Source organism: Cricetulus griseus (assembly GCF_003668045.3).
Source record: "Cricetulus griseus strain 17A/GY chromosome 1 unlocalized genomic scaffold, alternate assembly CriGri-PICRH-1.0 chr1_0, whole genome shotgun sequence".
Taxonomy (NCBI): domain Eukaryota; kingdom Metazoa; phylum Chordata; class Mammalia; order Rodentia; family Cricetidae; genus Cricetulus; species Cricetulus griseus.
The window spans coordinates 232,966,170-232,980,834 of NW_023276806.1; the positions used below are offsets into that span (position 1 = coordinate 232,966,170).

Genomic DNA, 14,665 nt, shown 5'->3' on the forward strand with positions numbered 1-14,665 from the left:
GGGTTAATAAAGAGGTTCAAAGGACAACACAGTCTCCAGGCCCTGGGACTTTAGCCTTTTCTATTCTTAGCTATAAACTTTCTGTTTATCAAAGGGAGGCAAAACATTCACAGAAAGAACCAATGAATCATTATTTCCTTCCCACTTGCCAGGGAGAGAGAGAGTCTACTGCCACCTGGTAGCCACCAGATGGACAAGGTAATTGTTGTCCCAGTATTTTTTTTTTTTTTTTTTTTTTACATAACCTCATGGATACTGGACAGGCTATTCTGAGGGAAGGGGAGGGTTTGAGACAGGGTTTCTCTGTGTAGCTTTGGAGCCTGTCCTGGAATTCTGGAGACCAGGCTGGTCTTGAACTCACAGAGATCCGCCTGCCTCCGCCTCCGGAGTGCTGGGATTAGCCACCAACGCCCGGCTAGCGTTACAGTTTTAAGGTGCCATGTGGGTGCTGGGAATTGAACCTGTATTGTTCGGAAGAGCAGCCAGTGTCCTTAACTGCTAAGCAGTCTCTCCGGTCCCTTATTGTGGCCTTTTGTTTTTGTTTTGTATTGTTTTGGTTTTTCGAGGCAGGGTTTCTCTGTGGCTTTGGAGCCTGTCCTGGAATCGCTGTTGTAGACCAGGCTGGTCTCGAACTCACAGATCCGCCTGCCTCCGCCTCCCGAGTGCTGGGATTAAAGGCGTGCACCACCGCCGCCCCCATAAATAAATAGAGCGCCCGTCCCCGCCGCTTCACTTCTCAAGCCTAGGACTTCGGTGCACGACCCACTGGTTAGATCGAGTCCGCCTTCCTGCCAACCAGGAGTCCGAGAGTGAGACTTCCGCCCGCTTTGGCGCTGCTGCGTCCCCGGCGCTTCGTGCGGCAGCGCAGGGAAGCCGCGAGAATAACACTTCCGAGCGCCAAGGACCATCCACGAGGAGCCGAGCGCGGACTGAGCCTCACAGGCACCCATAGCACACTTCCCGGCCGGCCTCAGCGGAAGTCCCGCCCTCGCCTCTTCGCCCTGCGGCCGTGTCGGCGCGGGCTGCGTGCGTCATTTCCCGGCGGCGCGGAACCAGGTAGCCAACGGCCTGCGGAGGGAGCATCATGCCCAAGTGAGTGCGGGCCGCGGTCGGGGCGGCGGCGGGGGCCTGCCGGGGCTCCGTGAGGGCGGCGGGCCGCGGGCTCCGCCTCTCGCTGCTCCGAGAGGAGGGCGAGCGCCTGGGCGAGCGGCCGGGTGGGGAGCGCCGCGCCTCCCCGCGCAGCCCCGGCGTCTGTCAGAACGCTTTGTCTGACGCCCTAGAACCCGAGCTTGAGGCTTTCTGTTTGTCTGCACATCTGAGAACTGTCCAATCCTTTTGTCTTGCCAGGTTTTACTGTGACTACTGTGACACGTACCTCACCCACGACTCTGTAAGTCCTTCCTTCAGCCCCCAACGCCGCATGCAAAGCCAGGTGCTGCTGCGGACTTAGTTAGGTCCGCGTTTGTGCCTTACAGCCTGCTGGGACTTTTACCTCTGCTCTTCGTGCAAAGTAATTGGGACGTGCGTTTCTTTTTACGCCCTTTCCGTGACGGTCTTTGTAGTTTGAAGATCTTTGCAGAGTGAGAAAGCTTTAGCAGGCTTGAGGATGAAAACATTTGCAGAAACTGCGTTTGCCTGTAATGTCAGTATTTGAAAGGGTGAACCGGGAAGATAGATGGTGAATTGCAGGTTAGTCCAGGATACATATTGAGGCCTTGTCAAAGTAACTTCCCCCAAACCCAGGAGTGAGCTCCTACAACTCGATTTTTTTTTTTTTTTAAAGACAGGGTTTCTCTTTGGTTTCCTTGGAATGCACTCTGTAGACCAGGCTGGCCTCGAGCTCAGAGATCTGCCTGCCTCTGCCTCTTGAGTGCTGGGTTAAAAGGGGTGCACCACTACCATCTGGCTCAAGTATTTCATTATATCATATTATTCAAAAGTTGTGTTAAAACTGGGTGTTTTGGCCAGCCCGCTCTATAGAGCTAGTTCGAGGCTAGCCAGGACTCTTACACAGAGAAACCGTGTCTTGGTAGAGTTTTGGAGCAGGGGAGGCAGTCAGTCAGGAACTGGCCTTGAGATGTCCATAGTTAAGCTGATAGGAGTTTGCTGCTCACTCTCCACTCTGCACTCTGTGGGCTGTCATCCTGTACAGGATGTGGACAGCGCTGTTGTAACTGGAAAAGCCCTACAGAGAGACCCCCGGAGAGTCACAGGCTCTAGTCATGGTCTGGCCTACATTGCATTGGTAGATGGAGTGGGTAGGCTGCAGGCCTCACTGAGTTGGGCATTGCCTTCCTGAGAGTGTGAACTTGCTATGTAGACCAGGTTATCCCAGATACTGCTGCCCCGAATGCTGGGATTGAAGGCATGCGTCACTACTACCAGCTTAAAGTACTGTATTCTCATAACAGTGTTGCTTAAGTGTATTGAAGCTACTATTTTCCTGTGGTGAAACCTAAGGGCATTACAATAGCACTGTGATTCAGGCCAGGGGAATGCACACTTTTTCTTTTCTTTTCTTTTCTTTCTTTCTTTTTTTTTTTTTTTTCTGGTTTTTCGAGACAGGGTTTCTCTGTGTAGCTTTGGCGCCTATCCTGGAACTAGCTCTTTGTAGACCAGGCTGGCCTCAAACTCACAGAGATCCGCCTGCCTCTGCCTCCTGAGTGCTGGGATTAAAGTGAGCGCCCGGCCATGCACACTTTTTCTAAAATAACAAATTGTGTTCTTAGATTTGTAAATATCTAGTCTTTATAATATCCAAAGCTTTTGAGCTTTTTAGTTTTGGAAATTTGCTTCTGTGTCTGACATGATTTTTGTTTTGTAGCCATCTGTGAGGAAGACACACTGCAGTGGTCGAAAACACAAAGAGAATGTGAAAGACTACTACCAAAAATGGATGGAAGAGCAAGCCCAGAGCCTGATTGACAAAACAAGTATGTCTTGGTCTCTGGTCCTGATGTAATAGAATAATCCCTTTCTTTTTGTTTGTTTGTTTGTTTCAAAGAGACAGGGTTTCTCTGTGGCTTTGGAGGCTGTCCTGGAACTAGCTCTTGTAGACCAGGCTGACCTCGAACTCATAGAGATCCGCCTGCCTCTGCCTCCCGAGTGCTGGGATTAAAGGCGTGCACCACCAACGCCCGACCATCCCGTTCTTTTTATCCCATTCTTTGTTTTCCGCAGTAGCAGCTCACTCTGAGATACACAGGGTCATTTGCTTGTGTTGAATGAGTGGAGTGGAGGGTCAGTTGTTTCCCAGGAATCCCAGGAGTTTAGGAACGCATTAGTACTCATTGTTGAGATTACACAGTTACAGTTGTGCGCTTTCTGGTTAGGCTGGGAGGTGGAGTATATAAGATGGGGTTGCCTAGGATTTTCCTGTTACTGGCAACAAGATTCTGAAGCACAATTATGTGAACCTATTTTTGCAAAATTGTAGTCCACAATTTTTTCTTTAAAGATTTATTTATTTTTATGTGCATTGATGTTTTGTCTACCTGTATGTTTGTGAGGGTGTTAGGTACCCTAGAACGGGAGTTACAGACAGCTGTGAGCTGCCATGCAGGTTCTGGAATTGGACCCAGGTCTTTTGGAAGAGCGGTCAGTGCTCCTAACTCCTGAGCTATCTTTCCAGCCCCTTCAATCCACAATTTTCACAAGATTTTTTCCATAATAATTGGAAAATGTAGGAGTGGCTTTGAGTAACTAAATTTTGCCTTTATGTTTGTAGCTCTGGCAAAAAGAAGTAAAGCTGGTCGGTGGCGCGCGCCCTTAATCCCAGCACTTGGGAGGCAGAGGCGGGCGGATCTTGTCTATAAAGTGAGCTCCATGACAGCCGTTGTTGCACAGAGAAAACCTGTCTCTAAAAACCAAAAAGAAAATGGAGTAGTAGTTAGAAGAATCCTAATTGTTGTGAAAAACAGTCTGGATATGTTCTGGACCACAGTTGGATCTGCCATCTTCTTTTTTTAGGAACCTTCTGTGTTTTGGGTCCGAGACCTTGCATTTATTGTAGACCATGGAGTATATTGGAAACATAGCCTTTTGTAAACATCCACTTAGTTTCATGTGAGCCTCCCACTTGTTGGGTGTGTTGGAGGATGAATTTGAATTCTGGATCCTCCTGTCTCAGATTCTCAAGTCCCAGGATTACAGACATGTGCTTGGTCTGTTTGTCTGCTCATGCATCCACATGTGGAAGTCAAAAGATGTCAGAAGTCCTACTCACTCTTTTTATGTTGCGATAGCATCTCAGATGTAGCCTTGGCTGTCCTATAGCTTGTTATTTAGGCCAGACTGTCCTCGAACTCGCCAGGACCTGCTTGCTTCTGCTTTCTGAGTGCTGGACCTAAATAAAGGCAGTTGTCTCCATGCCTGGCCTCTGCTCTTATCATATCCCCCTTGGCCTTATTCCCTAGAGCAGAATCCTTCATTGAACCTGAAATTTCTCATTTCAGCTAGTCTATCTGGCCATTGAGAGTAGGAATCTACTTTGGTCTGTTCCTTCTACAGGAGTTCCAGGCATGCATGGCTATGCCTGGCTTTAATATGGGTCCCAGGGATTTGAACTCAGGTCCTTATGCCTGAGCAAGAACTCTTATGCACTGAGCCATCTCTCCAGCTTTGTTTGGGTATTTTGGAACTTGTGGCAATCTTCCCTTCTTAGGTTAGAGGTGATAATTCCAGTAATGCTATCATGCCCAGCTAAGTATGTTCTTTTAATGGTAGGCTTTTGGAGCAGGGGAGGCAGTCAGTCGGGAACTGGCCTTGAGATGTCCATAGTTAAGCTGATAGGAGTTTGCTGCTCACTCTCCACTCTGCACTCTGTGGGCTGTCATCCTGTACAGGATGTGGACAGTGCTGTTGTAACTGGAAAAGCCCTACAGAGAGGCCCCCGGAGGGGCACAGGCTCTAGTCATGGTCTGGCCTACATTGCATTGGTAGATGGAGTGGGTAGGCTTCAGGCTCACTGAGTTGGGCATTGCCTTCCTGAGAGTGTGATTTGTTTATTTATTTATTTAGGGTGGTTTTTGGTTTGTTTATTGGGGGTTATTTGTTTTGTTTGTTTTGAGACAGTTTCTCTGTGTAGCCTTTGCTGACCTGGAACTAGCTCTGTAGACCAGGCTGGCCTTGAGCTCAGATATTTGCTTGCCTCTCTCTGCCTCTTCAGTGCTGGGATTAAAGGCATGCCCCACTACTGCCTGGCCTGGCTTTGTTTTTTTTGTTTTTTGTTTTGTTTTGTTTTGTTCTCTCAAGTCCAGAGCTTGCTTTACAGTCCAGGCTAGCTTTGAATTCGACCCTCCTGCCATCGCCTGCCCAGTGCTGGGCTGACACTTTTGCCACTCTTGATTTTACTCTTCTCAAGTCACGTGGATTTTTTTTTTTTTTTTTTGAGATGGGGTTTTTCTGTGTAATAGCCTTATAGCCCTGGCTGTTCTGGAAGTTGCTCTGTAGACCAGGGTGGCCTTGAACTCACAATCTCTGCGTCTGCCTCTGCCTCCCTAGTGCTGGGATTAAAGGCAAGTGCCACCACTGCCTGACCTAGATAATTTCCATTTTCTTTTGTTCTCCCTTTTGCCTCTAAAGAAAAAAATAGGTAGGCTTTTGTTAAAAATGATAATCTCCTTCAGTGCATTCTTTCCATTTCAAATATTTGTTTCTTCCTCATCTGCATTTGTTTCAGAAGAGGTAAGCAAGGGACATGTATCATTTTTAATCAGGATGGGAGGAGACGTGTTTTAAAGCCCTGCCTTTGGGCATGGATTGTACATTTTTCAAATAAAACTAATAGTTTGAATTAGTTACAAACTAAATTTTTTAGATGTAGAGACAGACTTGTCTCATTGTATTTCGTGAGTAGGTGTCAAACTCCTGTGTTCAGGTTCTACAGCAGCATCTCTTTGTTGTTTCTGCGTCTTGACAACCCCCCCCCCCCCCACTACCAGGGAGTCAAGTTTGTATCCAAAAGCACAGAGCCTTTACTGCCAGACTTGAGCTAGGGCTCTCCGTCCACTCTAACATAGTGGTTGGATTATGGAGTGCATTGAGCTAAGCTGTGGCAGGGTTTTTCAGCAGTAAAGGACTGCGGTCAGTGGTGGCGGTGGGCAAGGGAATTCTGGATTCAGAAGGGTTGAACTGATTGGGCAGGAATGAGGTAACAAGTTTTGGCAAACAGTGATTGGTACTGGTGTTCCTGCAAGGAAGTAGTCAACCTATATACAAGTTAGGTAAGCTGTTCTTTTCCCTTTTTTTTTTCGTTTTTTTGTTTTGTTTTGTTTTTGGAGACAGGGTTTCTCTGTAGCTTTGGAGCATATCTATCCTGGCACTCGCTCTGTAGACCAGGCTGGCCTCGAACTCACAGAGATCCACCTGCCTCTGCCTCCCAAGTGCTGAGATTAAAGGCGTGCGCCACCAATGCCCGGCGTAGGTAAGCTATTCTTAATGTTGTGGAGCATGTAGTACTTGTCTCAATTCTGATTGGACCCCTGAAGGGTACAGTTTGTGGCTCTTCCTGGTTATTGTAAGGGTGAGGCCTAGTCCCAGTATTGTAGCCTGCAGCCTGTCATGGTTCATTGATACTAAGTTAGGCCTCTTCATCTTGAATGCTGGGTTATAGGTGTGCACCAGCATACCTGGTAACATAGGTATTTTAGCTATAGAAGTAGAGTACACATAGCTAGTAAATGGATTAAATTATAAGAAAACTTTTAGTATCTAAATCAGTGAATGAGTTAATTGCAATTGTAACAGTTGAGCATATTAGTTTTAAAGCTGTAGTACCACGTAGTGACTTTAGAATACTTTCTAGAGTGAAGTAAGTTAAAGATTTCAAAGAAAGAAGGTGGTTATTTTAGTAAACCACCTTAGAGCTGCATTCTTAACATCATTTTTTGTTTTCTTGCTTAAGCGGCTGCATTTCAACAAGGAAAGATCCCCCCAGCTCCATTCTCTGCTCCTCCTCCTGCTGGGGCCATGATCCCGCCTCCCCCCAGTCTCCGTAAGTCTGAAACTCTGTTAACTCTGCAACTGCTCACATTAGCCTTATTATTAGCATGTCACATAGTTGCCATCCAAAGACTTGTTGACTGACTAGGTAGTTCCCTAATTGGAAAACAGGAGAACCTCAACACTACAATTTCCTCCTGTGTGAGTGTGGAAGTGTGTGTGTGTTCACATGGAGACTGTGTGAGTGTGGAAGTGTGTGTGTGTTCACATGGAGACTGTGTGAGTGTGGAAGTGTGTGTGTGTTCACATGGAGACTGAGTGTGGAAGTGTGTGTTCACATGGAGACTGTGTGAGTGTGGAAGTGTGTGTGTGTTCACATGGAGACTGAGTGTGGAAGTGTGTGTTCACATGGAGACTGTGTGAGTGTGGAAGTGTGTGTGTGTTCACATGGAGACTGAGTGTGGAAGTGTGTGTGTTCACATGCAAGCTTGTGAGTGTGGAAGTGTGTGTGTTCACATGGAGACTGTGAGTGTGGAAGTGTGTGCGTTCACATGGAGACTGGAGGCCGACCTTGGAGTCAGCCACCTTGTGGTTTTGGTTTTATTGTGTGCTGTGACTAAAGGTGTGAGCCACCACCTCTGGGCTTTGAACTCAGTTCCTAATGCTTACATGGAAACTACTTTCAGACTAACTTATCTTCCCAGCTTTTATTGGTATAAATTATAAAATAGTTTTAAAGTTAACAGTTCTTTTTGTTTAGTTTGTGGGAGGCAAAGTCTCAGGTCAGGCTTGTCCCATTAGCTCTTCTTTTAAATGTATACAGTGTTCTCCCTGTATGTGTAACTGCAGGCCAGAAGACTGCATAAGAGCTCATTACAGATAGATGGTTGTGAGCCTTGAGCTCACAGCATTGCACATGCCACTGCCTCCTGAGTGCTGGGATTTTGTTACTGCTTTTTAATCACAAGAGTTATGACATGTTATATTTGTGAGTCTGTTAGAATAAGAAACTATAGGAAGCTTATTATTCAGAGTTTGAATAGTTCTGAGAGGAGAGAAAGTGTCAGCGTGCAAACCTGCTTTAACCACAGCCTCCATTGTCTGTTTTAGCGGGTCCTCCTCGCCCTGGCATGATGCCTGCACCCCACATGGGAGGCCCTCCCATGATGCCGATGATGGGCCCCCCTCCTCCTGGGATGATGCCTGTGGGACCTGGTGAGTTGGAATGTGTCACATTTTAGTTGTGCATTAAGGGCAATTCTGTTAGCTGTAAGCATTGTAACATTGAATTTGGTCAGTCTTTAACGATAAAGATTGGTTTGTCAATATGGTTGAATAGCTTAATGGCCTTGTGCTGTGAAGGCAGCATGAGGCTGCCCCTTGTCCCCCTGCCCCCAAAACTGGGTTTCTCTGTGTAGCTTTGCAGCCTGGTCTGACACTCTCCCAACTCAGAGATCCGCCTGCCTCTGCCTCCCAAGTGCTGGGTTTAACGCCGTGCACCACCACTGCCTGGCATGTTCTTAAATATTATTTTGTTTGCAGAATAGTTAAATTGGCTAATTACAGTAATAAAAAGGTAGGCATAACATGGTTTGAAAATTTAGGAGTAAGGGGCTGGAGAGATGGCTCAGCAGTTAAGAGCACTGACTGCTCTTCCAGAGGACCTGGGTTCAAATCCCAGCACCCACATACAGCTCAAAACTGTAAATACAAGATCTGATGCTCTCACACAGCTGTACTTGCAAGCAAAACACTATATGCATATAAAGTAGAAGTAAATAAATATATTTTTTTAAAGGTTTATTTATTTATTATGTATACAGTATTCTGTCTTTATGTTGCCTGCAGGCCAGAGGAGGGCACCAGATCTCATTTTTTAGATGGTGTGAGCCACCATGTGGTTGCTGGGAACTGAACTCAGGGCCTTTGGAAGAAGAGGCAGAGTGCTCTTAACCACTGAGTCATCTCTCCAGCCCCGTAAATAAATATTTTTAAAAAAGATAACAAAATAGACAGTGGCGTCTCCAACTCAACTGGAGAAACAGGATAGGCAGAGGTCAAAGCAGCTTTCCCCAGGGGTGTTAACTGTGGCCTGTGTAGGTATTAGTTTAGGGATGGAGAATATAGAGGACAGAAGACTGGCTTAGGAACTCAAAACACAGCCAGGTGATTTCAATCGAGTTAGTATTTAATTAATATTTCTGAGACAGTCTCACTATGTAAGCTAGGCTGCCTGGCACTCATGGAGATCTACTGGCCTCTTGTTTGCCAAATGCTGGAATTAAAGTCATGTGCCATGTGACCTGCTTGTTCTCTAAATCAGTGTCACAAAATAAAATCCTTAGTTTAAGGATTGTTAGTTAAAGGTGTTGGAGGCAGAAACAGGTGGATCTCTGTGAGTTTGAGCCCCCCCCAAAAAAAAAAAACAACCAAAACAAACCCAAACCGGAGTTAGGAATCAGGAATGAGTGAGCCATTGAAAGAAATGTAGCTGGGCATGGTGGCACACGCCTGTAATCCTTCTGGAGTGACCCTGATTACTCAGGAGACTATTTTGAGGCAATGTAGCAGACCCTATTTCTCTAAAACAAACCAGTAATAGAAAACAAATGATGGGGGAAGAGAAAGACTTCCAGGGAGGGCTCTGGGCGTGTGCACATTAGAGCTTGGTCTGCAACCATGGATGGGCATCAAACCCTTTACCACCTATATGTGTGCCAAGGCTTCACAGTAAGTTAGAAGGCCAAAGAGTTAAATCCACTGTGCATAGCAGGGAGGACAAATGCTCAGCTGCCCAGTTTCCTGTAAACACACACACAGCTCTCCAAGTGTGGCCGTGCTGGTGGACTTCAGAGTACAGGACACATGCTGCCATTGACATGGGTCCTTAGTGCTTCTGTACCTGTTGAATTGTCTTTTCTCACACACATTGTCTGTGTGTGTGTTCGTGTGTGCCCTTGATAATGTCAGTCACCCTCCTTTGTGGGGGAAAGAGGATATGTTGCATTTGGAAAAGTAGTTTTACTCTTGTAACGCAGGGTTGCCTTGAACTCTGGAACCCTCTGTCTCCTCAGTGCTGGCATTACAGACTTGTACCCCACATCCAATTTTGAATATTGTTATATCTTGAACTATTTATACCACAAGCCTTTAATGGAAATTAGTCAAAAGAAACAATCTGGGACACCAGGATGCATATGTAATATCCGCGTGCCCACCCCAACTGACTATTTTATCTTCCTTGTTGAGATGAAGGCTCAGTGTGGAACCCTGGAAGCCTGGGCTTCAGTGGCCAGGCTGGCCTCATACTTGCTACCTTCATCTTGTCTTGCCTCTGTCACCCAGGTGCTGGGTTACAGGCAAGTGCCACTGTGCTTGCAAGTACTTACAGGGAATTCATACAGCAGAAAAATTATAGAGCACAATAGCAAAATGAATATTCATGAGCCTACCATCCAGATGCGGGGTAGACCATCTTTGTTCTGAAGCTGCCATGTTGCTTCTCTGCCCCTGGCTGCCTTCCCTTCCCTCCCTGGCACACAGATCTGGCTGGTTCATTGTTAACACACACCAGCAATTTGAGTAATGGTTTCTAAACTGCTTTTGTTAAATGAAAGTCTTTGTATTCCATTTGATACAGTTCCTGATTGCCTGCTATTTTTTCATGGCTTGAGCTAAATTCGGTTACTATTAGGTTTTCAACCTGGGTCTGATCACCTTCCCATAGTTCCCAGTAGTCACTTAGTGGTGAGACTACCCTCAGATCCTGGACGTGGAGGAGACAGCTCCTATTACAAGGTGGAGATAATTGGCTAAAAAATCACACATCTTTAATCTCAATGACTTGGGAAGCAGAGGCATGAGAGTCTCCCAAGTTTAGGCCAGCCTGGTCTACGTTGCTATTTCCAGGACAGCCAGGGCTAAACAGAAACCTTGTCTCAACCAAAAATAACAACAACAACAAAAGTAAAAAACCAAACCAAGCTGAGTAAAGCAGAACTAGTGTCCCTGGTGCGTTGTGAACAGTGGTCTATTTATAGTTACTGCTGTCACTAGATCAAGGTTGCCAGAGCTTTCTTTACTGAGTGTTTCATCATTGTTTGATGTTTAAGTAACTTAAAATTTGAATTTGTTGCATCTTTTTCTAGTAGTTCTCAGGGTGCACTTTTTAGTTTCTGTTTTTCCTTTTTTTTTTTTTTTTGTTCTTGTTTTTTGAGACAGGATTTCTCTCTGTAGCTTTGGAACCTATCCTGGCACTCTGTAGACCAGGCTGGCCTCAAACTCACAGAGATCCACCTGCCTCTGCCTCCTGAGTGTTGGGACTCATTGAAGGCGTGCGCCACTATTAACTACCCTGCTCAGTTGAAGTCCCAAACTATTGTCTCATGAATGTTGTTTCTCATTTCTTTTCCTTTTTGTTTTGTTCCACAGCTCCTGGAATGAGGCCACCCATGGGGGGTCACATGCCCATGATGCCAGGCCCTCCAATGATGAGACCTCCTGCTCGCCCTATGATGGTGCCCACTCGGCCTGGCATGACTCGGCCAGACAGATAAGAGCAAAAAGGCTCTATTTCAGTTTTGTATTTCTTGTTTTGTTTCACCAGGAGATTACGGTGCTGAGCCTGAGTGTTTTCTATCTGCATCACAAGCAAGGCTTCCCCCTTCCTACAGAGGGGAGAAGTGGGGTTAAAAAAGTGCAGCTCTCTCACTTATATTGTGAAAGTGAAAATAAATGGTCAGCTGTCTTACTTAAAAGCGCGTCCCTTTTCCTTCTGTGTTCTGTGTGTTGTAAAGGTGAAGTCAGCTGTCTCTGCCAGCTTGTTCTCCAGCATGTGTCATGAGACTTCAGCAATGGCTTGAGTCCCTGTGCTCGCCTGTCTGTTATAGTTAAATTCCTCATTCTATAATTCCTGGATTCTCAGATGTCACGAGCACTTACTGGGCTTTAGCCCAGGAGGAATGATGACAGACTCAGCGAGCTTGTTTTGAGTATATATTTTACTTTACACTTACATCAGAGCAATACACACAAGCAGAAGCAAAACCCTAGGGACCATACATAGCCTCTAGGTTCACAGCCGGGTACCTGACTGGTGCAGGGCCACGGCTGGTAACATTTTTTTTTTTTTTTTCTGCATTCTCAGGCCTGAGCTGGTCCCCAAACACCTTGCTTATCACACTGCCACACATGCACACTCCTTGTTTTGTTCTTTTGAGACAAGGCTTCTCTTTGTAGCCTGGCTGTCCTGGAACTCACTCTGTAGACCAAGCTGACCTTGAACACAGATCCCACTGCTTCTGCCTCCTGAAATCCCTGGCTGGGATTAAAGGCTATGCCATCAACACCCTGCTCTCCTTCATTCTTATCTCTAGTAGTCAGGCCTGTGCTCACTTTCCAAATCTCCTTCCAGCCAGGCTTCTGCCTGTGTGTCTGTTATATGCTCCTTACATCAGATAGGACTTTTTTCCCTTTTTTTTTTTTTTTTTTTTTTTTTTTTTTTTTGAGACAGGGTTTCTTTGTGGCTTTGGAGGCTGTCCTGGAACTATTTCTTGTAGACCAGGCTGGTCTCGAACTCACAGAGATCTGCCTGCCTCTGCCTCCTGAGTTCTGGGATTAAAGGCGTGCACCACTATCCCTGGTTTCCCACCCCCCCCCTTTTTTTTTTTTTTTTGAGACGGGTTTCTCTGTAGCCTTGGCTATCTTGGAACTCATTCTGTAGATCAGGTTGACCTCAAACTCAAGAGATCTGCCTGCCTCGGACCCCTTTGCTGAGACTAGATGGGTGCCCACCACTGTCTTCTATGAAATGGTAGTCCACACCCATAATCTAACATCCAGGCTAGCCTGGGCTTTGTAAGATCCTGTCTGAGCCATGCATGGTGACAGCAGTGACTGAGGTCATCTTGGGCCACTTGAAAAGTGTGTCTCAATAGGCCAGGCTAGTCTACAGGGCCAGTTCCAGGACAGTCAAATCTACACAAAGAAACCTTGTCTCAAAAACCAAACCTTTTGTTACATTCATCTGTGTATGTGTGTTTGTGAGTGTGGATGCCGGAAGACTTACATCTGACGCCCAAGATTGAACTCTGATTGTTAGTCTGTAAATTAACCATTTTAGCCTCTTAACCCTTTTTCTCATTCCCTCCTTGGCCTTTTGCCTGGGGGTGAGGGGCACAGTGTAATAAAGGGTCTCCAGTCCATATTGGCCTTGAATTCAGTTTACAGCTAAGGCTGCCCTTGAACTGGTTCACATCCCCAGGGCTGGAATGAAAGGCATATGCTACCATTTCCAGATTGCTTTTTCTTTAGTGGGGGGGGGGGGTGTTGAGGCACAGTATTCTGTGTAACCTCCTGGCTGTCCTGAAACTCGCCTTATAGACCAGGCTGGCCTCACACTCACTGAGATCCTTGTGCCTCTGACTCTGCCTCACGTGCTAGGATGAAAGGCATGCATCACCACGGCCCAGCATTTCCAGTTTCCTGCCGTTATCAAGATGGCTTTATATCTACAGGATTTGTAAAAGCTTAGTGTATTTACTTCTGAAAAGATTCAGTAGGTAAAACAGCACATATATCCAGGTGTGATTAATATTGTCAACTTCACAGCATCTGCGATCAACCTGTGAAAATAACAGGACTTAACTAAGCAACCACTGGCGTAGACGGTCAGTTTGCTAAGTCACCCACTACTTTAGGTTTTCTGTACTCAGGGCCACTTGGCCATCTGTGCAGAGGTGAGTAAATTCAGAGTTCAGACTGCCTCAACACAGGCCCCAAAATCCAGTTACTGAAAGGGGCATGCTGTTTGGTTTGGCTCCAGCTATAACAGCTTGCTTCCTTGATGTCACTGAGACAGTTACCAGCTCAGAAATCAAGTGTGCTAACTTGTGTCAATATTCTAAGAACAGGTGTTCTTAGAAATGAACACGTCCATTTCTCAGCTCATGGTGTAGAACTGAATTCCATGCTTCCGTAAAACACATCTGTCTTTGCTGGTTGTCGCTCTGGAACATTCCCTTGTTGTATGTGTTCACGTGTAAGTGGGCACATGTAGATGTCGGATGTCTGCCTCAATCACTTTGTTTGCTGAGGCAGGATTTCTTGTTGAACTCGGAGCTATCGATGATTTGGTTAGGCTAGCTAGCCACTTGCATCTGGGATCCCATCTCCATACTCAAGTACAGAAACACAGTCAGCCATTACCTTTACGCTCCTTTCCTGTGGGTGCTGGAGGCCCAAATTCCCGTCAGGCTTACAAAGCCACCACGTTGTCCACTGAGTCACCTCACCAGCTCTGGAACTACTTTTAGGTCAGGCCAACCACACTTGCTGTGTATACTCATAGAAAAAGCCAAGACACGCTTGGTTCTGTGCCTTGGTTTGTTCATATAAATAAGTCTAAATCATATATAAATATTAACAGATAACTTCTTAAAATTCATTGCTGCCCTTAAGGAACTGTAATACTGGTAGCTCAGGAAGAGCGAATGGTAACTGGGGGACAGGGATGAGTGGAGAAAAGTTTGTCCCTTTCTGGTATTTTGTATTTTGAGTTATTGTTAAAAAATAATCACAAAAATATCGGGGTGAAGGTGGCACATGCCTCTAATCCCAGCACTGGGGAAGCAGAGGCAGGAGGATCTCTGTAGACCACAAGGGTACTTTTTCAAAGTAAAGATTTAAGATTTGTTTTGTGGAGGTGGGAGGTGGAGAGTGAATA

General features: G+C 46.0%; 1 protein-coding gene across 1 annotated transcript; it reads left to right on the top strand.

Moving 5' to 3' along the window:
- The first annotated feature begins 943 nt into the window (after positions 1–943).
- Snrpc (small nuclear ribonucleoprotein polypeptide C) lies at positions 944–11,699 on the top strand. The gene is made up of 6 exons (XM_027389017.2): positions 944–1,092; positions 1,348–1,390; positions 2,825–2,933; positions 6,905–6,994; positions 8,053–8,157; positions 11,374–11,699. Exons 1-6 carry the CDS (start codon positions 1,085–1,087, stop codon positions 11,496–11,498), a joined length of 480 nt encoding a protein of 159 aa, XP_027244818.1. The 5' UTR covers positions 944–1,084; the 3' UTR covers positions 11,499–11,699.
- The last annotated feature ends 2,966 nt before the right edge of the window (positions 11,700–14,665 follow it).

Bases quoted from the DNA above. Each gene is read 5' to 3' on its own strand.
- Snrpc (XM_027389017.2), top strand. The intron at 2,934-6,904 runs GTATGTCTTGGT...TTCTTGCTTAAG, and splicing joins GAGCCTGATTGACAAAACAA to CGGCTGCATTTCAACAAGGA. The intron at 8,158-11,373 runs GTGAGTTGGAAT...TTTGTTCCACAG, and splicing joins GATGATGCCTGTGGGACCTG to CTCCTGGAATGAGGCCACCC.